At 34.9% G+C, this 27,498-nt stretch overlaps 1 protein-coding gene across 5 annotated transcripts in view; it reads right to left on the bottom strand.

Annotated features, from left to right (window-relative positions):
• LOC149542106 (dynamin) overlaps nucleotides 1–27,498 on the bottom strand; it is a 149,782-nt gene that overhangs the window by 108,164 nt on the left and 14,120 nt on the right. For all 5 annotated transcript variants that reach the window (XM_089797154.1, XM_089797153.1, XM_089797155.1 and 2 more), the window contains exons 2-3: nucleotides 19,966–20,054; nucleotides 19,749–19,824 (exon numbers count right to left, since the gene is read on the bottom strand). In XM_089797154.1, coding sequence (XP_089653280.1) covers nucleotides 19,749–19,824; nucleotides 19,966–20,054 — 165 coding nt within the window. The remainder of the gene's footprint in view (nucleotides 1–19,748; nucleotides 19,825–19,965; nucleotides 20,055–27,498) is intronic.

Raw genomic sequence — 27,498 nt, 5'->3', positions numbered from 1 at the left:
TTTTTGGCCTCTCGCCCTTCTCATGATCGTATCCTGCTAGTTTAGGTCTTGTTTCTTTTTGCCCTATGTTTCCAGTTGTTCTTCTGGGTCTCTCCATGCATATCATCTCGAAGCAGAGGACTTTTTTTTGGCATATTTCTTTAGTTATGTATTACGTTTGTCTTGTTCCTTGGTTTTTAGTACATTAAACCAGGAGGGTCTCTATGTGTTGGTATTTTGGAACGTGTATGTTCCTTTATATATGGACAATTTGTAATTATCCAGATAAATAATATATCAATATTTGCTAGCTATGATTTGATCTGGGTCATATCTTTATTTGTTCTGTTATCATCTTAAAGTTACTCTCAATTTAGTTAGATCTTGCATAATTTCATTCTTGAGATAGGTCTTTTTCGAGATTTTTATTCTCTGAGCTTCATTATGCCTCCTATGGTATTTTTAGGAAAAAAATTGTATTATTATTAAGGACGACCGGTCAAATTGGAATTCTCTGCTATTACATATGGACGATGGGTAAAATTTATTAGTTGAAAATTCAAGTCTTGACCCTATACTGATCACTTTCTCAAACTTCTAACAAAGCCATAAACATAGCAGGCATTTTTAAGGTTTGTTATACTGTTATAGGTATTTCTTTTCGGATTATTTTATTATATTAACCAAGTAAATCTACTCTTATTATTGCTCCTTTTCCCAACATCCTTTTAACATGGTAGACCTAGCTATATGATTTCTAGGATTATGTATTTTATCATGGAATATTTTTAATCCTTAAAGTCCTATTTATATTCAAAGCTTTATATAGAAAATCTCTGCTTATATTCAGGGTTCTATATTTTACTATGGAAAATTTTTAATCCCTTTTCTTATCACTCAATATTTTAACAAAGTTGTCATTAAATAGCTGAACAAAGAAAATAGAAATTTAGATGTAAAATCCTAACAATACCTCAAGAGACAGTCAAAAAAGGAGTAAGATACTTAAATCATTGTATATTTAATAGTAATTGAGGACTAATGTTTCACGTAAGCATGAAGTTTTCTAAAACTGCAGAGAGACAGGAAGAAACATTATATCAAACCTAATTCGTTTTGATGGAGTGAGAAGCTTCATTTGACATTCAAAAGAGTACCATTTTCTTGTAAAACTTCCCTCAAGTTAAAACCAAGGTGTAAAGGAAGGAATGCCTTCTTAAGTCCCTAAATATTATAAGGGCAAATGTACATAATTACAAATATAAATTATGGTTTTCATCATGAAACTAAGCATAGAATGATGAAGGCGGATGCCTTTCGAAAAGATCTGATACTAGGGTATGCCCCTTTTAAATATGGACTTTGTAAAGGACCTTGGTCCCGAGCTAGACTGGAGGTTTTCTTCTTCGTTCTTTCCTACCAGTGCCTATTTGAACGGAGATACTTGTAATTTATTTTATTTTATCAAATATAATCCAAAGGCTTCGGTCATTTACCGATCAAAAAAAAATTAACTAAAGATTATATTATTATTTATTTTATTTTCTTTGTCACTATATTTTTTTATTTATTATCATTTTTTATTAAATTCTATTGGAGGAAAATCAGGGACATGACACTGCTGAAGTTATTCCCCCAAAAGAGAAAACTCTTCAATCTATCTTTTGCTCCAAAGTGATCTCGTTTAAGGGAATGAAGGACTATCTCATCTAGGATTGGAGTAAAATTGGAGAATATAGTTCAAAAATGGGCTATTTGTATCTTGAATCTCTTCTAAGCTCCTCTATGTCTCCTTTCCCTCTGTCTCTATTGGGATAAGTTTTGCCTCCCTAAGGCGGGATTTTTCTCATGGTTTGTCCTTCATCAAAGGGCCCTCACAATTGAAAAACTTTAAGAGGTTTGGTATTCAGGGCCCCAGTAGATGCCCCTTATGTAAATCTGAGCAGGAATCGGCTAACCATCTCTTTCTTCACTGCCCTTACTCTAGTTCATGCTAGCAATGGCTATGCTTGCAACTAGGTGTTTCGATGGCTTTTCCAAGTTCAATTAAGAGTATGTTGTCTTCTTGGGCCCTATTGCGATTAGATAGCATGTTTCATAGCCTTTGGTTCTCATCCCCTTCCATAGTTCTATGAGAGCTATGGAAGGATAGAAATTGAAGGATTTCCCAGGATAAGCAGATGTCAATTGATCAACTTAAGCAGAAGGTTGAAGTCTCTATTATTGAATTAACAAACAATAGATTGCTTAATTCTCACATCAAACATGCCAAGATGTTCATTGGGATGAAAGGATGAGAGGAAGATGGATGGGTTTGAAAGTTCCTCCCTTTTCCGGCTGAAGGATTGTCTCTTGGTAAATTAAAAAGATTGGAATGCATTCGGCAAGCTTCGAAAGATGGCTGGTTCAAGCTCAATTTCGATGGAGCCTCAAGAGGAAATCCTAGCCAAGCAGGTATAGGATGCTACATCCACAATGAAATGGGAGTAGAAGTGGTCAACATTTCCAAATATATTGGTAACGCCACAAACAACTAAGCAAAGATCTCTGCTCTAGTGGAATGCCTTCGATTATGTAAAGTAATGAATATTAAAAAATTGGAAGTTAAAGGGAGATTCCGCAGTCATAATTAATACTCTTAGAAAGGGATCACTTCCCAATTGGTGGATAGATGCAAAAATTGGCTATAGCTTTAGAACTTTGCAAATCTTTTGATAGAATAATTTTCAACTATATCTACCGGGAAAGTAATAAGCAAGCGGATGAGTTAGCTAACATGGGGTTTAACGCCTTCCTACCAACTAATGTTTAATCATTGTCTCATCTTCCTTATCTGCATGTTAAAAGAACAAGAATTAGTAATTGGTTAGACTCGTTAGAGTAGTATGTGGTTGAGGAACGTATTGGAGCCTAGGAAAATGAGAATGAAGTAAGCTTGGAATGATTGGAGCTCCCGATTCCAGTGGATGAAGAAGTCTCAGAGGTGGAGGATCCACCATCGCACATTCAAAGGCAGGCGGATTAATTTTTTCCCCTCTTTTTCTTCTCTAAATCTCTTTTGCCATTTTATTTCCTGTCTTGTTGGCATTTCAGATAAATGACACAAAGGAAGATTAGATTAGTCTACTATGTGAATGCTATCATTCAATCAATTTTGCAGCCCTGCTTTATGGATTCAATCCTCCTTTTTTGTTTCATTTATGTCCTGCATTATGGTTTTAATGCACTTCTATCTATGTTTGATGGCTTCCTAAGGTGTTTTGTTTTATCTAATTTCATTGCATAAATATTTTTAGTTTTTTCTAACCTTTAATAAAGATATATGGAGTTTTCTGTGAAGTTTCAAGTCAATTAAAACAGAAAAGATCTTAAAGAATGTGGTAAACTTTACGGCATTGGAGGTGGATTAGAAGATAACTTTTTTTTTCGAAATTAGGAAAAACTAAAGGACTATTACCTATGTTACCCAGAAATGTGTTTCTAGCCCTAAGCCTTGAGTTTTGGAAACCGTCCCCGTTTCAAGGACTTGGGGACAGCCGGAAACGTTTCCAAGCCGTCCCCACCCAAGCAAGAAAATTCACCCGTCCCCGAAACTTCGAAAACGGTCAACACATTTCCAGATGGTGTTGACCATCCCCAGGACTCTGTAGCCGTTTCCCATCCGTCCTGGGGACTGCTTGAAGTTTCCAATTTTAAAATAAAATTCAACTTTAAAAAAAAAATTAATAAATGGTGATTTTCTGCCCATTCGCTAGCACCACATTAAAATAATAAAATATGTTAATATAACCCATGTTGAAATATTTTTTTTGGAAGCCATTACAAACTTAGCATCCAACTATGACTAAAAATTAAAACTTCAACTTTTGTTCAACAAACCAGACCTGAAAAATGATTGTAAATCAGACTTCTATTTGATATTCATATTGCAGACCTGAAAATGATTGCTGCAAGGTTGAGGAATACTCATATTGTTTTCAGCTTTGATAATGATCTGATAGCAACAATAATTGCCCAGAAATAAATTGTTATAGCTGATTACTCCCCAAACAAGATGGCTGCTACCTGTCTAGGGAGATTAGGCACAACAAATTTGGTTTTCCTCCAAAACCCACAAGAAAGGGCTCTAAAGTCTAATCTATGGCAAATTGATTCTCTCATTTGATGTCATCCTATGTTCCAATTCTTAGACGATGATTTGATTTGATGCTATGTTCTATGCTAATTTGATGAATGAAATTGGTAATTTTAAACTATGTTGCTATGATGAATGTGACAATACTGTGTAATTCTAAAATTCATGAATATATATATATATATATAGCCGTCCCCTGCCCTCCCCTATTTCAGCCAAAAAAAAAACGTCTCGGAAACCCGTTTTCTCGCCCCCCCATCCCCTCGTCCCAAAAACTTGGGGTAACATAGACTATTACCCAACTCCTTCCTCTTAGTGCCTCATGAATTGGGTTGTACTCATTTTTATATTTAATATATGGCTTTGGCCTCTTGCTTATCAAATATATATATATATATATATATATATATATATATATATATATATATATATATATATATATATATATAAAATTTATTAAAATAAAATAAACAAGATATTATCTTAATATAAATAAGAATGATTCAAAATCTATTTATTAACAAAGTATGCTATAATATAACTATCTAGTACAATGTATTATAAATATAATTAAAACAAAAATACAAAAGAATTAATATCAAAGGGGCTAATATCATAGTTGTGACCCCTAAATCCTAATAAATGAGGCCCCAAGTCTCAAATTTGGGTGTTTGGCCTCGTATTTCAAACATATGGCCTCGTACTTCAAATGAGTTGGATTTTATATTAAATGTGTCACCTTTTATCAAACGTATGGGCCATTTGTTTTGTTCAAACTTCACTTTTTTTAGCCAGGTCAACCTAGGTAGGGTAGTCAAGCCTCTTGGAATTTTCAACTACCATGTAAAGGCCATATCTTTTCAATTCAAACCCAAGCTTAAGCGAGATATAAGCCTCGAGGCATAATTCAACTTAACAAGCAAAATGCAGATCTGAAATTAAATAGCACAGGTCCAAATTTGAAAGATGAGATCGACTTGGACAAGGTGGAGATTGAAGAACAACTCATAGACTAAAATGAGAGACTAATAATTCAAATCAAACATATTGGATAGCTCTGGAGATAAAGAACGAATTGAACGATGCAAAGATGAAGGATTTCTGATTTTGATCAGAATTCTGAAATAATCACCAATAAGCATCAAGTAGAAAACATTTCTGAAGTAGAAGTTGATGAAAATCAGATCATCTCAAGGCTGTAAGTTATCATTTTGGGCGTTAATGTAGGCTAGTAGGAAGTAGATTCCATCTGACCCAACCTTTATTTACAAGGAACAATGAAATTGATCATTTTTGCAAGTTGAAATCAGAATTTAGCGAAGTGTAAAAGCATTAGTTTCTTTGCAGATCAGTAGTTATGGGCTTCTAACCTTTCACCAACAGCAAGGTGTCCTATCCTTGGTAAGGTATTTTAATGGACTTCAAAACGTAGTTAGTGAGAGGACTTTCAACTAAGGACAAAGATCATACGATCAGATTTTCATTGATATATCATGAGTTATAAAAGTATTTCGAATCCTTGTAATTAATCATGTCATAAACTTAAAATAAAAGTAAGGTGTTTGTTTTATGGAAGCTGATCAGAAGGGGCAAGGTTTGAATTTGAAATCCAAGTAAGGATAGTAAGATTGCTCAAGACAAGGTGACAAATCCAAATCTAAGTTCAAGACATCATCAAGATTTCAAGTGCAAGACCAAACCAAAGCAAATTGGAAGAAGTTTATGAGGAATTCTTCTCAACTTTAACTTTTCTACCATTTCAAGAGATACAAGATTGTCAATGGAACCTGAATCAACAATTACCTTACAAGCTTTACCTCTAACATTGCAGTTGATCTTGAATACGGCCTTCCCTTGTGGTGGCTCCTTAGTTGCAGGGACCTTGACCAATGTTCTCCTAAAAATGAGTGATTCTCCAACCTCTTATGATGTTCATTGTTGGGGAAGTCACACTTTCCTCATCTTCATGGATCAAATGGTTTCTCCTTTCTCCTTTGTAGGTGCTTAATGTTTGCTTCTCAGGGAACCTATTTGCAATAAGTTCTATCTGATTGCAAGTGTAACATCTGCTAGTGAAGGTATTTGAGCCTCTCCCTAGCCCTGTGAATCTGCCTGCGATTAGGTCTCTTTCCTCTGAGGTACAAATCTTGCATCTCCTCCATGTTCATTGTGACTTGAATCATCTTGTGGTCTCTGAAACTGTCCTCTTCCTCCAAAATTTCCTCTTTCCCTAAATTTCTTTCCTCTACCTTTGTTACTCTACTCACTCTTCCTTCTTAGCTTCTCCTATGCCCTCAAAGCTACTTGGAAACATTCTTCAACAGTCCTTGGGTTTATCAAACTAATCTCATCCTGCACATTGAATCTCAATCCATTGAGATAACTAGCAACATTATCCTTCTCATTCTCTACATGGCCACATCTGATTGAGAGCTTGTGGAACTCTTGTGTAGGAGGATAATCCATCTCCTTTTGCTTTAAATTTTGCAATCTCCTAGAGATTTGGATGTCATGCTCTATGGGTAAAAATTAAGCCTTGATCTTACTCACCATCCTCCTCCACCCAATCTCCCTGGGTGCACTTCCACCAGGTTAGGGCTGCTAGAAATAGGAAATACTGAGAGGGGGGGTTACTCAGCATTCCATAAACTTTTGCCCAACTATGGCTATCATTCACAATCTTATGACTTGCATAAACAAATAAATTGATTAAACTAAACAATAAACACAACCATAAAGCAATGCAACAAATAACACTATATTTTGTTAACTAGGGAAACCCTGGTCAAGGGAAAAACCCGGTGGGGATGGTAACCACAAAATGATCCACTAACCAAAAGTATCTTGTGAAAGATATTGACCCTGTTAGGAGTCTGTTACATCTGTTGAGTGCCTCGGTCCTTGTTAGAGGACTGGGCCTTGTTAGAAGCCTCAACCCTATTCGGAGATGTGATTACAGTTACAAAAAGTATGCAAGATGAGCTCACTGCCCAAACATGCAATATATACAATGATATTCAATATACAAAATTATAGATACAAAAACCTTTCTACAACTATTGATATCTTCAACGTCTGATATGATCTTTGTAGCTCGTTGTAACAACCTCGCATACACTGTCTTTTACTGCTCTGATCACAAAGTTCGCATCACAAAACAATAGCATAGATATCATAATAACTGTACATCATATCACACAACTTTGCATTTCCAAAACTGTCATTTATACCATATTAATTCATAGTATCCTACACTGTCGGCCTTCATGCTTCCACACGTCCCAAAATACAAAATTATACTTTGCCCACTTAGCATTAACATCTAGGATGTCGTCCCTAATTAGTCAAGTAATTATTTTGGTAAACAAAATGATTCCTTAACATAAAATATACCATTCCTTAATTCTGCCCTATTCAGTTGACTCATAACTGCAACTAGTAAAAACTATCATAACTTTGTTTGTACTGTTTGTACTGCCTCGCACTCTTAGGTATAGTATCCTGACATATTGTACTATCACTAGGTAACTGCGCACATGCCAATGATGTCTCTGTGAACCATGCCAAGACAAAACTCTAACTGTATGATAATTCCACTTCTAATGGTTGTTATCTCCAAAAGTTGCACCCTAACTGAATCCCAAAACTCAGTCACTCTGAGAAACATGAAAACACTCCTGGGTAGTGGGTATACCAAAAATAGGAGAGAATCTTCGGGTTCTAGGCCAGCTCCTAGTGGATAATCACCTATTTGTTCCTTAAACATAGATTTAAACTTAGGAGGGAAAGAGATAGAAGGAGAATGAAAAGAACTTAAAAACTGGAAAGGTGATAGACCAAAAATGACAACATAACGGGTAACTGGTCTCAATCTTGCAAGGTTGTATATTGTAGGTGAACACTTCTCTTCTATATAGGCTTGCATAAGTATTTCACAATCAAGTCATGAAAATAACAGTTAAGAAAAAAAACTTTTTACTTAACAATAATGTGGACACAAACTATGACCTGCAAACAACATACACTTCTGTAAAAAGTACTAGCTGAGACAAAATAATGAGGAATGACAAATTCATAGATTATTTTTATCAATCATGCATTGAACACAAAGATACAGAAAGAAAAGAAGATTAAAACTGCAAAAAAACTTACTCCAAAAGGTTTAGTCACTATGTAGTTAATTTCCAAACTGAGTTACAAAATTCTGCAAATGCATACAAGGGACAAAGATATGTCAGAAAAGTTTACCTGCATAATCAGAACCTAAAACCCCCTACAAATGAGCCCAAAGCTCAATACTTATCTTTTACAACCAACTTGCATCATAAATGCAAAACACCCACTCCTTGGGCGAGCTCGGTCAAAAAGGCACTTTTTGAGCCCATAAAAAGACTTCAAAAGGTGTACAAATGGCCCAAAAGTCATGGCCTAATAATATCATCATAATTGCTACTCATAAATGCAATCATTATCTCCAAGCAGACTCCCAAAAGTCTTCAAAATGCAATAACTCTCTAGCCTTCAACTCCTTCCAACACATGACTCATGTTATAACTTTGCAAAATATCCCTAGATCCTTCTAATTTTATTTTAAAAAGTAAAATAAATATCCTATTCTTATCATTAATATTAAATATTTTGTGATTCAGTTATCTAGTCAATATTATAAATAACAATTAGATAAATAAAACATAAATTGTTTAATATTTGAATTAATAATATTTATTATAACATTTATATTTTATATTTTAATAAGTATTAATTATATTAATAATGTTATTAAATGATAAGTTAAATCACTTAACATTATTAATCCAGTATGATATTTATTGAATTATAAATTATAAAGTTTATAATAAATATTAAAAGATAAATATTTAAATTTTAAAAAAAAATTATTATAGTATTACGAGTGTTATTTTTTAATATATATCAATTGGATTAATAATGTTAATAATTTTAATTAAGTGATTTAACTCATAAATCACTTAATAATATCATTAATATTGATATATATTAAAATAACATTCATAATACTATAGCAAATACTCCCTTAAAAATATTTATCTTACCTTTAAAAGAAAAAACTAAGGAGGGATACTTTGCAAAATTATGACTCAAGCCTAGCAAATGGTAAAATTTAAGTGTGAGAAGGTTCACAGCATGGAAATAGAAGACTCCTGGAAATATAAAATATTCCCACAAAAATACCAATGGGAATGAGAAACTTCTAGAGGTATCTTATGAATACCCTAAATCAAATCAAACCCCTTTTCATTTTTACACTTGCAGAATGCGAAAATGGAACTCTACTGCCGCTATGAGAGGATGAGGGTTTGAAGAAGAGAGAATGGAGGTCCCTGTGCATTTTTTGGCTTTGTTTCTCTTGTTGTTCTGGAAAAAAATGGAGACCTGCATTTATGGCACCATTATTGAAGATTTGCTGAAGCTTTCTTGGAGTTTTAAAGCCCCGATTTTCTCTTTTGTTGGGCATTTTTTTGATAGCTGGGCGTTTTTGCTGACTGCTAGGCATTTCTTGGTGGAAATCTGGAGATTTTTGGGCACATTTTGGCTTTATTTCTGACTGCTGGGCACTTCTTGAGATAAATGGCAGATTTATTGCTTGAATTTGGGCACTTTGGTGTGTGCTTTGTGGCTGTAACAGTTGTGTTTCCTGTACCTTACTGTCATTTGCTGCTCTTACTCTTTTCTGGCCACCATAAGAAGAGGAAATAAGGAGAGTTTTGCTGGGTGTTAAATACCAGATTAGGAACTTGAAAAGCACCATTTTTTGCATCTTTCTAGGTTCAAACAGAAGGCCCATCTCTGTGATTTCCTTGCACATTTTTTGCTGCTGACTTTGCTGAAGACAATCAGGGTATGCAACGTCTTTTCTATAGCCTTTTCTGATATAAAAGTCTGATAATTTTCTTTGCATGAAAATCTGATATACTTGATTCTTGTTTATGTTATATACCTACTTCCACTTCAGCATATATATCAGTTATTCAATGAGACCAAGAACATCACACGGTTTTCACTTTGATATTACTGACGACTGAAAATGTTGCTTCTCTATTGTTCTTCTATTTCCATATGATCATTTCAGTTTGGAGCTTAAATCTATGTCATATACGAAGTTATTTGACAGTATATTGCTGCATTCTTGTGATTTTAGATTTGTTTTCTTGTCATTTTCCCTTCAAAACTTCATATGTGATTAAGAAAAAATGTTGAACATCTCCAAGACTTTTTGTGCATTTTCTGTAAAATTAACTCTGAATGCTTCTACATGTTATTCTTAGAATCTTTCTTCATACTGGAAAAGATGGGAAACACACTACAGTTGAAGTCTGCACACCTATGGTTAATCTGGCAATCATATTTATGACTTTCGTGGAATCAACGTTAACTGATACTTTGCCAAATATCATCTTCTATTTTCTCAATATATCTTTGTTGCTTGATAGGAACAAAGATCATGTTTTACATTTTCTGTAGCAACTTCATGCTTGTATGATTAATGCAGAAAACATTATTCTGTTCTTGTAGTTGAAGTGCTGAAAACAATTTGATTGGTTCAAAATGCATTTATGAACTGTTCCATCTACTTGTTGATAACTTTGCATTTTTTATTCTTATACACTACTGGTCATTTTCTGAATATGTTCTTCACTTACTTGTTTACCTATCTTTGTATCTTTGGACATATAAAACAGCTTTTGTATGCATATCTAGTATCCTCTTTTGACTCTGTTTTTACTTTCCCCTTCCTGTCTTTGATCTTAGAAGGTGTTGAAGTTGTACTCATTACATTTCTTTGTTACTTCTGAATGCTATCTTCTCTATTGTATATATGTTGAGGCTTAAAATTGAGCAGCTTCATGTTTGTTCTGTTTCTAAAGAGTACGACGGGCTCAAAAACCCTCGTGGGAGCCTACTGTTATATCCGCATATCTGTTAGAAACAGAACACTGCACAGTGAACAAACACGTTAGCAATAAAAAGTTTTGATATGTTTGCTTGCTTCCTTTACTATTGGTATGCGTTCTTATTTCATGAAAATGCCTAGCATCTTAGGAATTGGAAAGGGATGGAAAGATGAGACACCAGCATTGCTTAGATCCATTGGATCTAACATTTTGCCTCTTATCATACAGGATTTGGAAGCTTGGAGGGATAGTGATGCGGAACAACAATCAAGCAGGGACGAGAAGATACAACGTGACTAGTCATTACAGGCAACGACTGGTGCCCATGACCCTCTCCTTGCTCTTTAATCTTATCATGTTATTTATTTTCAAAAAGTAGGAATTTGTAACAGCAGTCTAGGGGCTACTCTCACAGCCAATTGTGTGCCAGAATTTACTTTCAGCACTTCATTTCATTTCATCATATGCAAATATCAATTGTATCTATTTTTTTAATTGATGAAACAAGGACATTCTTGTATGAAATGAATAGCATTTATGCACTTTTGTCTTCATACTTAAATTTTACATGTGTGCAAAATTTGAGTAACAATGGCATCACTACCTTATGCAAACTGTTCAATATGAATGTTTCTGATTTGTCTCCATTTGAAATTTGTCAGTTCCCCAATATTGCATGGCTCTTTACTATCGTCACATATAGCTTCCCCAATGTACATATGCAAAGACAACATCTTCTCAGCAGGCTTCTATAATATTGATAAAATACTGTCGGCTATTGAACTTTATAGTTTTTGTTGAGTTCCTTTATTTTTATTGGGATTATTCGATCTAGTGTCAATACGTATAGCATTTCTCTTTGCCATCGTTATCGGTTCTAAACCTTTGCTAATTATGTCACCGTTTTAACTGGTGAGAGGTTCTTTCTGTTACAAACGTAAATGGCAAAATATTTGACTTGTTAATCAGAGATCAAATGATCTATATATACAAAGAGGAGAGTCGAATAGAATAGAAACATTCTATTCTAGACTACACCTAAATATTAGAAACATTCTAATATTTATAGAGATACAATAAGATACAATAGTGAGCATTTAAAGAAACATAAAGATTATTCTAATACCCCCCTTAATGCTCAATCTATTTACTACACCAATAGATCCCCTGAATTTAACAAACTTGTCAGGACCAAAGGATTTTGTGAAAATATATGCTAATTGCTCTGAGGTAGGGACATAGAGTAACTGAATAGATCCATCTTCTCCTAACTATCGGATGTAATGCCAATGAAGCTCTATGTGCTTGGTTCGTTCATGAAACATTGGGTTCTTGGCAAGTTTGAGTACTTCCTGATTGTCTGAAAACAAAAAAGGCAGACCTGCTTGAGGAATATGCATATCTGCAAGCATCTGACAAAGCCAAACTGCTTCACAAGTTGCCTTGACAGCTCCTCTATATTCTACTTCTATAGAGGAGAGTGCCCGTGCCTGTTGCTTCTTACTAGTCCAGGTAACTGCTGCAGATCCGATATTGAACACATAGCTAGAAGTAGATTTCCTGTCATCAACTGAGACGACCCAATCGGAATCAGTGAATCCACTGAGTTGAGGAGTAGCACTCCTTGTGTAAAGAAGACCATACTCTGAAGTACCATGTACATAGCACAACACACGTTTGCCAAACAAAACGTTTTTAAAGGTGAAATCATAGTTTATTTTTGCTAAAAACTCCTTGTCTATGCTGTCTCAGACAAAAACTCCCCTGTTCTAATCAAAATCGGGCATTTTCAGACCTGCAAACACCATTTTTCTATTGTTTTGACCTCCATGTCTGCCAACTGGTTTTTTGGCTCGAAACCCTAATTTTTGGGGTCGGAAAAATTTTTTGTTTTCAGATTCTTGGTGGGTTTTTCAAGATCTCAAATGGGTTGTCAGATTTTTATGGATGCCTCAATTTTTGAGCCAGCGGATCCGAATTCTGACAACGTATTATTTTTGGGTTTTTCGAGCTCTCTTCTGGGTACTCTAATTTTTTTGGGTCTTCCATTTTCTCACCTTGAAGTTTGTGTCATTCACATATTATGAGCATCTGTATCAACAACATCAGAAGTCAAACTCAATTAAAAAGCAAGCCAATGCTACCCAACACTCAAAGCAGAAAGAATCTATCTACCATGCCTTTATGGCCAACATACTTGCAGATCATGTGAAATCTTCTGCTTGGTACATAGATTCTGATGCCTCCCGACATTTCACTCACAGGCGTGATTGGTTTGTTTAATTCACTCCCTATTCTGACTCAGTAATCTTTGGAGGCGGTGAAGAATACAATATTGTCGGCAAGGGCAATGTTCAGATTCAGTACGGAGGAAGAAGACTCATGTTCCTCAATGTATGTTATGTTCCTGGCATGAAACATAATCTTCTGTTTGTTAGTTAGATTATGAAGCACTCACCTTAGTTGGATGTCATTTTCAGTGGAAATACGTGTTCGATTATTGATCGTGCTTCTCGCACTACACTTGTTGTCGGTCTTGAGGATCATGGTATTTATAGGCTTGTTGATTCAGGCAATTCGCTTGAGCATGCCTTTATCACCAAATCATCCACTCTCAGCAGCCTCTGGCATCAGCGATACAGTCACCTAAACATTCAATATCTAGCACAACTTGCTCGAGATAATTTAGTCCATGGCCTACCTGATATCCAGACCTAGAACCATCGCGTTTGCGGAGCAAGCAGGGAAGCAACATAGGACACCATTTAAGGATGGTGAATCATGGCAGGCATCTAAAGTATTCTGGCTGGTCCATGCTAATGTATGTGGTCCTATGAATACTCTTTCTGTTACTAGGAACAGGTACTTCTTACTCTTTGTGGATGATTTCAGTCACAAAATGTGGGTATATTTTCTTAAGCAAAAATCAAATGCTTTTCCTGTATTTCAGCAGTTTAAAGCCCTAGTAGAAAAAGAGTCTAGTTCCCCCATCTGTACTCTTAGGACCGATAATGGGGGGGAATTCTGTTCTTTTGTTTTCTCTACCTTCTGCGTTGGAGTAATAAGATATTTCCTTATTAATTAAATCATTTTGATTTTATTATTAAGTTACTATTTATCTCTAGTTTACTTAAGCTAAACTTTAGGCATATAATAATTAATTCTTTTATTAATTATTATAATGCAACCTAGATTTTTTCCTGTTAGGGATTTAATCTCCTTTTATAAGGATTGATCTCTTTGTAATTTTATTCATTCACTTTTGATAATAGCAATCTTTCTTTTTGCTCATCAAGAATGGCTCATCTATGAATCTGGCAATTCCTGCCTCCATAGTTTTTTGCTTCTCTTTCTGTAATAGGTGTTTGCATATAGGTGATTCTTGGGAGCTGTGAGGTTGATCTTTCATCAACTTCAACATGGTATCAGAGCTCCAGATCTTCATGCCCCTATTCAGTTTATGAGATTTTTTTTTGGCTTTCAGATATATGCCTTTTTATTTCAGAGGGTTTCAGTTTTCAGAGTTATTTTGTATTGAATTTGAGGGGGTCATTTTTTTCAATGCATTTTGAGCCCAAACAGACCTCACCGTTGGATTCGTAGCACCCAAAAACCCCTATTTCCATATAAAATTTGTCCAATTTGGACAATTGAAATTTGAGGCAAAAAAATTTGCTACCAAATTTGGGCACGCTTTCCAAGGAGACAATTTATTTTTTTAATTTAAAAAAATTAATCACAAAATCAAAAGGCTTTATTAAAAAAAACTCATGATTTTTTTTTTAAAAAGCATATGCTTTTTTTTTTTTTTAAATTTCAAAGAGTTTTGTTTTTTCAAAAGAAACCTTTTTAAACCTTTTTAAATCTGTGAGCATCACCTAGATCCAATGAGTGCTAAGTGTTCCATTTATTCTCATGAGAGATGGATTCATGTTGAATCACTACTCATGAAACATGGGTCAATGAGTTTGACTCAAAATCACACAGTTAAATCCTGATATTCACATCACAACTTTTTAAATCTTCCTAAAAATGACACCTGCATCATTAAAAGTACTGACAGCAGTGACATCAGCAAAGTACTGATGCAGCAAGTCTGACAGCCACAGGTGCTGACATCATCATTTTTGGAGCTGAAATTTGACGGCCTTCAAACCATCATTTCTATGATTTGTTTCATCTTAAAAAGTTGTCTGTGGTTTTTGGCCATATCTTTGTCATACGGAGGTATTTTTTGACGAATCTTATATCATTAGAAAGCTCTTTCCGAGCCCGTCACAATGGTGCTGGCTATTTGGACTTTTGATGCTGTTTGATTTCCTATTTACACAGTCAAAGCCAGAAGTTCTATTTTGCACTCCAGGAGACATATCTTGAGCATCCAATCTCCGATTTGGGGTTCCTTTATATCGTTGGAAAGATCTTTCTGAGCTCTTTCTAGTGATGCTAGTTGTTCAAGATTCTGCTCCAGGCACATTCTATTCAGTCTTTTGTTTTTTTGCATTCTGGTGGATATCCTGGTTGTTTCAGGTCCGAGGATCAATTTCGTTGCTTCAGATGATTCATCATGACTTGTACTATCTTTTGTATCAGTCTTATGCCTTTTTTGATCTTTGTAGACATCATTTGTATGCATTCTTGCAATCGCACTGAAATAAAGTGCCATACTATATCTGTATTTTCGTTTCAATAGTTTTGCCTTGTTTTGCCTTTTGATTCGAGTAGTGTCATCTGAGGACACTCGTACAGATTACTATATTTTTGGGATTCATTATATCGTGTGTCTTATTGTACATGCACTACTTTGATAAAGTGCCATGGGGGGGTTGATGTTTTGCCTTTGTTTGCCATCTTCCTTTCTCCAATGAGTGTCCCTTCCATGACATTAGCCGCATGACGTGTCTGAGATTGATCACCTCAGTACACACAGTACTCTTTTGTGCATCTTGATCGTGGTTCTTTGACTTGCAGTTTTTTCGGCCCACTTTCTCAGTTGCCTATCACCTCACCCTATCTGCATTAGGGGGGGATTCCACAGTTGTTTCTCATGCTTCCTTGGTTCGATTGATCAGCTCTTCAAGCTTTTGGTGTTTTATACCATCTGTATTTTCAAGTTCAGTTGTTTGTCTCCTGATTCGATGCAGATTACAGTCTTCTCTACCTAGTCAAGTTCTATTTCAGTGGAGGTTCTTCAGATCAACAGTTATCTTTCGACAGAACTTTACAGCTTCTATATGCTTCAATGATGTTCTTCATGATCACTCTTTGTTCCTATTTTCTAGGACATTCCTCTAGTTGGAGGCTTCTTCAGTCCTTCACTAGATTTTTCAGCTATCTCTTTTTGGAGTAGAGTTTTTCCCACTGGGTTTTCTCTATTTCTCCATTTCATAGAGATTTTGTTGTGATTGGGTACCTCATGAGGCCTTTGTTGCCGGGACCCAAATTTACTTTCAGCAATAGTTTCGAGGTTTTTAGCTACTCCCTAAGTTTATCTTAAGGGGGGTTGTTAGAGTAATAAGATATTTCCTTATTAATTAAATCATTTTGATTTAATTATTAAGTTACTTATTTATCTCTAGTTTACTTAAGCTAAACTTTAAGCATATAATAATTAATTCTTTTATTAATTATTATAATGCAACCTAGCTTTTTTCCTGTTAGGGATTTGATCTCCTTTTATAAAGATTGATCTCTTTGTAATTTTATTCATTCACTTTTGGTAATAGCAATAATTTTTTTTTCCTCGTCTATGGATTTGGCAATTCCTGCCTCCATAGCTTTTTGCTTCTCTTTCTATGATAGGTGTTTGCATGCAAGTGATTCTTGAGAGCTGTGAGGTTGATCTTTCATCAACTTCAACATTTTGTACTACTCATGGCATTAGACGTCAATTCACCACACCTCACACCCCTCAGCAAAACAGTGTTGTAGAGCGTCAAAACCATACCATCACAGAAATGGCTAGGGCTATGCTAGAACATAGAAATGTTTGCAAAAAATATTGGGTAGAAGTAGTATCCACAACTGCCTACCTTCTTAACCAGTCACCCACCCTTGCAGTTAAGCATAAGACTCTTGAGGAAGCCTGGTCTGGTCGCAAAGCTAGGATCAACCATTTGAAAGTTTTTGGCTCTCTAGCATATGTATGGATTCCTGATGCCAAACACACTAAGTTGGATTCCAAAAGCTAGAAACTCATGTTTACAGAGATACAATAAGATACAATAGTAAGCATTAAAAAGAAACATAAAGATTATTCTAATACTTTCTTCCACATTAGAGTTTGGTCTTCCTTCAACTAGCTATGCACTCGACGGTTTCTCTGTGTTCATTCGATAACCTAGATGTATCGAATATCAATGTCTTATCTATGTTTAAACTTTAGATATGCGTTCAATAACTTGGATATATTAACATCAACCGTTCCTCTCTATTTAGCATATTTAGCGGGTACCATTTATCTCTGTTATTAGTTATTGATTTTATTGGGGCTTCTTCTCATATGTTGCTATGTATTCTCATATATCACCGTTTCTTTAACCATGCTATCAATGAATCAGATATTATTGTTTTTACTTCCTAATTTATTGTTTATTGTTGTTATATATACTCTTGCATACATCACTTCTTACGGACAGCTCTATCTCCATAAGTAATAGCAGATCATATGTCTGCTCATCGATAGCTTATATTATGTCATGGTGTCTTACTGAATATTGCAGATGAAGCAATACTTTATATCAATATTACTTCCAAATTCTGTTTTGCCCTTTATTAACGCAATCATAGTTTATGTATACTTTATTTAATTATTAATCAAAGACTCTCATATTCTTTTTATTATAGTTATGTTTCTTCATAAGTTTCTCATACTTTGTCTTTCCTCAAATGCTCTATTCTGCTGAGTCCCTACAAATTCACAGATGGTCTTCACCAACAGCAGGAAAGGAATCTCTGTTTTTTTTTTTAAATAATCTTCATTGTATTCTCCTGGTCTGAATGTACATAGAGCAGTCTGACTCTTAATTGTATCTTTATTTAAATACTATGCTCAATAATCTCTCTTTTTTTTGCATCTTTGACATCAAACATGATAATCCACTTATCTCCCTGAAACCTTTTGAAATCAATGACAATAATCCCATCAATTATCACCTTACCTTGTGAGCATCAATTTTTGGCTCTTGGAATCCAATTTCATGCAATTGGCATCTGATGTACAAACATAAGTAGTGGAGCCAAATCCGAAAGATTAATTTTGGGCTTCCTTCCAAACCAAGTTTCCTCTGGGGTCATTTTCTTAACAATCTATGTGGGAGACATGTTCAAAAGACAAATGGATGTATAGATTACTTCTGCCCTAAAATTCTCTGGAACATTTCTCTGCTCTAATAGAGACCAGGCCATCCAAGTGATCGTGTGGTTTCTCTGCTCAACATCACCATTCTGCTCAAGGGTATAAAGTATGGTAAGTTGACGTTTAATGCTATGTGTTGCATAGAAGTCATCCCACAAAGCAAGCCATCTCATTCTCCCGCCTATTATATGAATACAACCTCATCCTCCGCTTATCACCTTTGATATGAGAACATGATGAAAGCCTCTAACTAATGGGCACTTCCATGTCTTTCAAGATAGGGGGATAGGAACATTTTTCATTACAATTCACAAAAGGTATTAGTAACTCAAGTTCGCATAGGAGATTTGAATTATGGATGATAGTGACTATTCTCCCACTAGCTACCCTCAGTATAAAGCTGTGACTACCCTTGTGAAGCAATGATGAACTGCACAGGACTTAAGGTCGAGCCCTCATAGGGCTATACAAAGGAGGCCCTTTGTGGCTATAGATGATGGCATAATTTACTACCTTACAATCTAGAGGGCAGGTCAGTTCCACTTATTGAAGTGTATATGCTAGACCCAGCATGTATGTGTGTGTTAGGATAGTTTAATCAGCCTAGGCATTCAGTCAGCATCTATAGCTATACTATATTCAATCTCTACAAGCAGAAGTGTTCAACAAATCCATTTTACCACGAAGCCTAAAATAATGCAATATTACCATCCCAGCACTTGTCTTGGAGACTATATTACAGCAGATTATTCTTTGTCAAATCAACTTGCCAAGTGATTCTAATGCTCCTCTAAATGTCTCTAAATTTCATATCTAGTCTCAATCTTGAAATGTCTATGAAGTAAACAATGAGATCATTTAGTTACGGAATGTAATATAGACAGGGTAGAAAGCAAAGATTAGTGCATTATCATTCAATCATGAATTATATTTACAGAGTTCATCAAATGATTTTAATACTGCAAACTAGCTCCTACCCATCAAATAACCAATAATTACCAACCAACCATTACATATGTTCTGATTGTTTTAAGCTTAATGAAAGCATGAGAAACCCTTCACTATTTTCAGGAATAAGTACACCATACACAATACCACAAAGCATGAAAGAAAGAAGCTTCTCCAAAATATGCTACACACTATTTGGCATAACCAGTTAAAAGCATTAAAAAAATAGTGTTACCAGAAGGAGAATAAATTAACGAAGATCATGCCATTAAATATCTTTGAAAATGAAGAAAATCCTTGGTCACAGAAAATTGGCTCCAAATAAGAGAAAGTCCATATATCAGGTTATTTAACATAATTCCCACATCTGTGTGAATAAAATGACATTGAAACTCACCAGCACCAAAACCATGACCGAAGCCTACTCCACAACCAACACCTGCTTCAATGCTCTTAAGTCCTATCTTTCTAATCTGCAATAAATGCAGAAATTTCAGGGGAAAATCACCCACAACATGTAATTGTCATAAGGCTTGGAATATAAACTAAACTATGAGATCAATGATAGAAGAAGTCTTAAATTACAAGCAAATCCAACATGTGATGTTTCTTACAAATTTGTTTGTATGTTGTCCAATTCCCGAAAAGGCAACGGTGGCACCACTGGTTGCACGCATTACCTGATCAATGACTGGTATAGCTCCTGATCATGTCAACAAAATCACAGCAACTAATGAGAACGTATCCCAAAAATTCAGAAAAGCTTAAGAAAATTATGGTAACCTTTTCAAAACATTAATCACAATTCAGGTTTTTTTCGTAATAAATGGATCTTAATAAAATTGTGCTTGCTTCAAAATTCATGATTATTTAGAGATTGTGATAAACGTGATGAATAAAATGCAAAAAAGTCATACAGACTCATGACAGTTCATAATTTGCAAATTATTTTGCACTACCCACAACATTTGATAATGAATCTAGATCAAACTCAAATGACTTGAGCTGAGCAATAACCTTGAGAAGCCAAAGAAAAGGAATATAATCCATATTGAGGAGAAACTCTGCAAATTAAGCCAAAATATAACACTGCAATAGAATGTCCATTATTTATGTTTGTTTTAGTGTCTACAAAAAAAATGGCATGCCACCCTATAACTCGAGGACAGTTAGGAATGTTAAAATTATTGAGATTTGATTTTGTTTGTTTCTGTAGGTCATTTCATAGATACATAACTTGGCTTCCTTCTATGAGACTATTTTATTAGATTTGGCTACGGACATAACCACCCCAGATTTAGAAGCCTAATGAGAAGCACAATAAATGAGAAGATCAATATGACAAGAATAAATTGTATTCCAATCAAATGCAAATAGAATGAATATACAATATATGAGAGATCCTTGGTTATATAGGCCAAGGTGACACATATGATAGCATAAGATTATGATAAGCATTTAAATCTTATGATATGAGACATAAAGGGATAACTTATCTACCTAGGTAGAAAGGTGACAACTATCGGATAAGGGGAATTCACTTAAAATGGGACAAATCATATGCTGTACCCAAGTAAACTCAAGCAACATGTGTAATATAACTAAAGTATTGACACCAACACCCCTCTTAAGTGCAACTTAGGGAGACAAAACCCAATGTGCTGGAAAGATGGAAAGATGAATCTTGACTCTCGACGACTAGGCCATTTTAGGTACCAATGTACAAATGCAATGTAATGGACGCACAAATGCAATACAATTGATGTATGAATGCAATGCAATCTCCCTCCCAAAAGGAGAAAACCAAATGGGGCAAAGCTCCTCCCCAAAATAGAGAATATACTCTAAAAGAAGAATGAGAAGAACTAAACTCCGTGAGAAGAAAAAGTCCCCCCCCCCCCCCCCCCCCCAAGAAAAAAGAAGAAAGACCATTTAGCTTTGCCCCCAATGTAGAAAATGGACAAATCGTGGACACTCAACATTGCATATAGAAGATGGTCCACAATAGTTGAACATTCCTCCACTTAGGAGGAAAAAAGCCAAAGGTGTATATATGAAGTCTCCCCAATCCTAAAAGGAATTTGTAGAAAGAAATCTCAAGATGTACGAAATCTCTGAAAGCTGCTCAATTGTCCCCATGTTGATGCTAAAAGTCACCCCTTCCAAATAAATTGGTCAAGGCCATATTATTGAAAAAAAAAAGATAAAGTGAAAATAAATGAAGAACAAGATCCAAAGAGTCTAAGTATATCCTTTGAAGACAGTGAGACCTCCAAATATTGTTCCAATGTATTCACACTCATGTCATCAATGGTATCTCCCAAATTCACAAGGTAAGACCCATAAAAAAACCCACAATGTCTACCAAGTAATCGTCCAAAGGCACACTATAACTCAAAAAACAACAGATATTATGTTGCACAAAATCATAAGAAGACAATTTGTATCAACACAAATAATAGATGAGATCTAAATAGAAGGAGATGGAATGCAAAGCTCAAAAACTTGATCATAAGTGAGAATACCCAAGTTCAAGTAGCCAAAGTCTTACTCGAAATCTGAACCTACACTACAAGTGCAATCATCATTTGAAGCATCAAATTCATCTAGGTACAATGTCTAGAAAGACGTACAATTGAGATGCATGATCCACCAAACTCTCCAAGTCTCTAATGATAATTGAATCAAGAGTGGACTCCACAAACCCCTTGCTCCAACATGCATGATTTGATAATGGAAAGGAAATTATTTGTCAAGTGAGTTACACACATAACATGTTGGAAGTGCACTCCCCAATATCAATAGATCCCCTCCCAATTACATTCATATATGCACAACCGCCATCAAAATAGGTGGCATATTACAAGGATCAAATAAAGAAAACGTAGAGTGCAAATAAGCCATATGATGAAAAGCTCCTAAATCTAGAAGCCACCTCTTGATATGTGACCTGCAGTAGCACAAAGGGCTTGTCAATTGTTCTGATTTGTCCCAAAAGTGTGACTCTTTTCCTTATCAAATTAGGTTTGTTTGGAAGGAGCGAAAGCAAACATTCTAGAAGGCAAATTGATTTTATTTTTCTGAAAATATTTCAATTCATCGAATTCTTCTTATAACAATAGGCTCTTCTTCTCCTATCTTCTTGCAATATGCAAACGAGAGCTTCTACTTTTTAAATGACTACCTTTAGGAGATGAATTTTTAGATTCTTGTGTGGCATTAGACGTGGATCGTATGTTATTCTTAGGCTTTTTCTTAGATTCCTTTTGTTTCTTGTTGGATTCTATCTCATGATTAGCCACCAAGGGTTGTGAATTCAGTGACTTAAGAATACCTACAATGACTAATTTTGATTGTTCAAGGATCAACATCTCTTTCATGAATCAAATGATGGTGTAGTATAGGGCACTTCCCATAGTCGAGCAACGAGTTTGGAAAGTAGAAACAAAAGTCACATACTTTGAAGGATGTTTGTCTAACAAATTGAAGACTACTTGTGCGTCTTTCTTATCAATGCCACATTATTTGAGTTGCTCTCTTGGTTTGTTAGCCTCAGTTAAATAGCCTAAGATCATATCAATTTTTAGGATCTCATCAACCTTGCCGTACAATTGGGCAAGTTTATCCCAAAAGCTTTGTTTCTTGTTGGATCTTATCTCATGACTAACTACCAAAGATTCTAACTCTAATGACTTAACAATACCCATGGAGATCATGGAGATCAGCATTGATTGTTTAATATTTAACATCTCTAAAACTAATTCAAATTATGACAGTGTATAGGGCACTCCCATGGTCAAACAATGAGTTTGGAAACTACAAACAAAAGTTGCATATGTTGAAGGTAGAATATTTTTAATATCCCACTATATTTAGCTAGTTCTAGTTGATGGTTATTTAACCTTTCTTCTTAGTTCACTCTTTCAATTATATTTATAGATGTTGTCTTTATTAAGATAAACTTGCTTTTTTATCCATGATATAATTAGCATCTATAGACTCTATTTAAGAGTTCATTGTTACTACAATATTCATTCCATTTTCAACAATTTCATGGTATTAGAACAAATTTTTTGGGAGATTGTTTTTTCTCTAATTAGTGTTTTCAAAACGTGTGAGGAACAATAAATTAATTTTTTTCTAAGCAATGTTTGTTTGAGGAAGCCTGTGTTCAGGGTTTTATAGCAAATTTGTACGTCTAGGTCTGTTCCTCTCGAAATTTGTGTGTGAATCAGTCATTAGCAATATGATTTTTTTATTTCAGTATTTTTTCCAATGTGTTCCATTTTGCAAGTTGTGCAACATCTACCTTGATTGATGTGCATTCATACAGTTGACCAGCAAGCTTTGTTTTAGTGATGGCATCTTTGACCAACATTATGTTAGAAGGCAATTAGTTGTTTAATGGTCGTCATTAGAAACACCTTGAAGCAACAGCAATGATGATATTTGAATAATGTTGTCTTAATAAAATTGTTTTGGGTACAGTAGTTTGTCCTACTCAAGTTCAGAGAGATCAGGATAAATAGGATGAACATAATTGGGAAGTTGCCATGTCAATCAAACTCTCAGTTACAAATGATCAGCTCCCTCAGGTGCCTTCCAGTAAAACAACAAAGAAATCTGCGACATCTTAAAGGATTTTTATGAGACATTCAACAATAGTTGTGCTTTCTTTTTCAATAATTTGTTGTTTTCTATCATAATGGATAAGAAGACAACTCCCCAGGCACATTTACTGAAAATCTAAGATCTATGTGACCAGTTATAGGCTATTGGTAGGGATCGTGTTGAAAATCTTGCCCCAATCCTATGAGCACTTTATAGAGACATTCAATATCATTTCTACTAGTGTTGCCCTGACATTCTTTGATCTTTGCAACAGGATACGTGGAAGCAACAGTTTGGAAGTCATGATAGTTCCTCCTCTTCTAAATAGGTGGCCTTTCTAGCACAAGACTCAAACAAGAACACAGGTAACTCTCAATTCTCTCAACAGAAAGGATCAAGTCAACATTTGGCATCTTCAAAGAAAAAGAGTGTTCAGTGCAATTATTGTTACAAGCTTCACATGAAGAAAGACTGCAAGAAAAAGTTGGCAACTACTCTCTTGGGATGGGTCTCGGCAAAAGGCCCCAAATTTTTCATATTCAGATTAGAAGGAGGTTGCCTCCTACGCATTCTGATCAGCTCATATTATGGGAGGGTTTTAATATTTTTTCCTCAAAAATTATTTGATGGGCTTTCATAATTTGTTCCTTAAATAAACAGTTGGGTTTTACCATTTCATTCAAAGTTTTTACTATTTTTCTCCGAAAAAATAATGCTTTGTACTCTTCAAATCACGGCATTTTGCAGCCTGTTTTGCGGCATTTTGTTCATTTGCAATAATTCGGAGGATCCCGCAGTTGTTCTCGATATGTATCTCTATTTCCAAGGAAGGATAGTTCAGTTATTCAACATTAAGTTAGATGATTCTATGATGATTTCTTGTCAATAGTTTTGCTAATTTTGAGAGGATAAATAGAAGAGTCAGTGGCAAGCTCTACTCTCGCACGAGAAAATCATTCTGATGAAGAAGACCACATTCTCCGTTTTTTTTTTTGGCTACACTCAGTCATTGACATTTTGCATATTTAGGAAGGGTTTCAATACCAACTAAATGTTTTGAAGATTTTGTGACTACAAGACATGTATCATCTTCTGCAGGTTAGTTCACAAAAAAACCATTAACGAAGGATGATAGAATATTTTTGATATTTTTAGTATCTCGCTATATTTTGTTAGTTCTAGTTAATGGTCATGTAGGTTTTCTTTTTAGTTTGCTCTTTGAGTTTTATTTATAAACATCTCTATTAAGACAACCTTGCTTTTTTGTCCACACTATAATTAGCGTCTCTAAACTCTATTTAAGAATGCATTGTTAATGCAATAATTATTTTGTTTTCACTATTCATTCAGCCTTCAAAATTAGAAGGAAGCTTGTCCAACAAATTATACATCCTCCAAATTAAAGGACTATTCATTGAGTTGTGTTCTTGGCTCATTAGCCTTAGTTAAATAGTCTTGGATAGTATCAAACTTCTTAGGATCTAGATTGGAGAGATCATTATCCAATTTGTATCTCGTGATCTTATTAACTTTGCCATAGAATTATCAAGTTCGTATCTCATATTCTACAATTAAGGAATTTTCCCATTTGGTGGAGATATCTGTCATAGAGCATATAGATGGAATCTTCAAGATAAGGTATGGGCTCCAACAATATTCCTCCCTTTCATGTACTTGATGCTTAAGTCATAGACTTGTAATTTTCTCACCCATTTATTGTTTGTCATATAAATCTTTTCAGCTCAAGAAGAAACTTAAACTATTATGATTGGTTTTTAAAATTTTACAATTAACTTCTCACAAACTAGGCATTGTCTAAATTTTGCTAGGACATGCATCATTATTAGCATTACCTTAACATATATGGAATAATTCTTTTTGACATCTTTTAGTTTTCCTCTCTCAAAAGCTATAGGATGTTTTTTTTTGTATTAATGAAGCCCTAACACTATCTTCAAAATCATCACTTTCTAACTCAAACGGTAAGAAGTTATGAGTGGCTAGAATTGGGCAGGAGCTCATTATTTCCTTTATCTTTTCAAGGCTTGTTGAGCCTCAGTACCCCATAAGAATGCCCCTTTCTTGGATAAGTTTGTTAGAGAGGCCGTTAACATTAAGGAGCCCTTAATGAATCTTCTTTAGCAGCTTCAAAGTCCAAAAAAGTCCACTTAGATGGGTTTACGCCCTTGGTCTTGGCCAATTTTGAAGAATACACACACACACACACTTATTCTAAGAGGGGGGTGAATCATTATAAGATGATCTTTTCACTTTAAAACTGAAGGAATTATACACAATAATAATAATATCCACACAAGAAAGATTAAGCAAATTTGGACACAAGATGCACACACAATTTTACATGGAAACTCTTGAGAGAGAAAACCGCAGCAAAATATTGCTTTTATAAAGAACTTTTTACAGCTTTATAAGCACCAACCGACAAGAGATACCATTACTCTTCACTAAGCACCAACTCGGCAAGAGACTCTAATCTCTTTGAATAAGAGGCTCCAACCACCCAAACTTGCGAAGTAGAACGCACCAACCTTAGAGAAACAAAGATGATAATACAGTTGTTTGAGACTGGTATGTACACTGTGTCTATTTTAATTATATTATACATTGTCTAAAAGTGAAATATCAGATTATTCCTTTTAATTAACATTCATGCTCAAATCCATTACTATTGCTAACCCCGAGAACTGAGTAGGGATACAATATGGGAAAGGCATGAACAAACTATAGAGAAGATGACGATGGTAAAAAGCTAATTAAGGTTGCGAACAAAACAGACAACAAAATATGTTAGTGAAACCAATGATTAAAAGTTAAGAGCACAAAAAGAGACTATATAAAAGGTGCAAATAATAAGAGATAGGCAATGAACGCTAAATATGGTACAATGTACCCAGCAACATAGAAGCAAACAGCAGCCAATAAATTCCAAGAAATTATATTTCAAACAACAGAAACAATGATTCATTTGATAGCGACGGAAAGTGGGAATTAATGGCTACCACAAATGTTACATCCCAAATTTGGCTCCATTTGAAATGTTCATATAACCGTTGAGGTTTCATGTGAAGTTTGTTGACTAGTAAAATTAGTTACAATCATGTGAAATGGTAAGATGGTTAATCGTTATAGTTTCATATGAAGATTGGCATGCTAGCTAACCATTATGATGATATTTTAATGCTATTTTGGAAAGTTGGTTAATCATCATGAATTTATGGGAAGTGAAAAGGCAATTAGCTGTTATGATTGTTTATGATTAATAACTTGTTATGGTAATTATTATTATATCGAGGAATATAATTTAATTGCGGAGAACGTCCTTGTAAGGAACACGTCAAAGGGGTGGAAGCATTGTCAGAAAAGAATTGGGCATAGGGGCACCACTATCACTGGGCAAATAGGTATGAATCTTGAATCACCATGGCTAAGGGTAAACGACTAGGCAAGGAGTGCACGTAGGGCAATACCATGAGCTACTTGGTCAAACATATAAATATATATATAGCTATCTTAAC

The sequence above is a fragment of the Cupressus sempervirens genome, chromosome 8, assembly GCF_028749045.1.
Source record: "Cupressus sempervirens isolate cs-2001-9-10 chromosome 8, ASM2874904v1, whole genome shotgun sequence".
Lineage (NCBI taxonomy): Eukaryota > Viridiplantae > Streptophyta > Pinopsida > Cupressales > Cupressaceae > Cupressus > Cupressus sempervirens.
The sequence above is the reverse complement of the archived record's forward strand: the minus strand, read 5'-3'. Positions and strand labels throughout refer to the sequence as shown.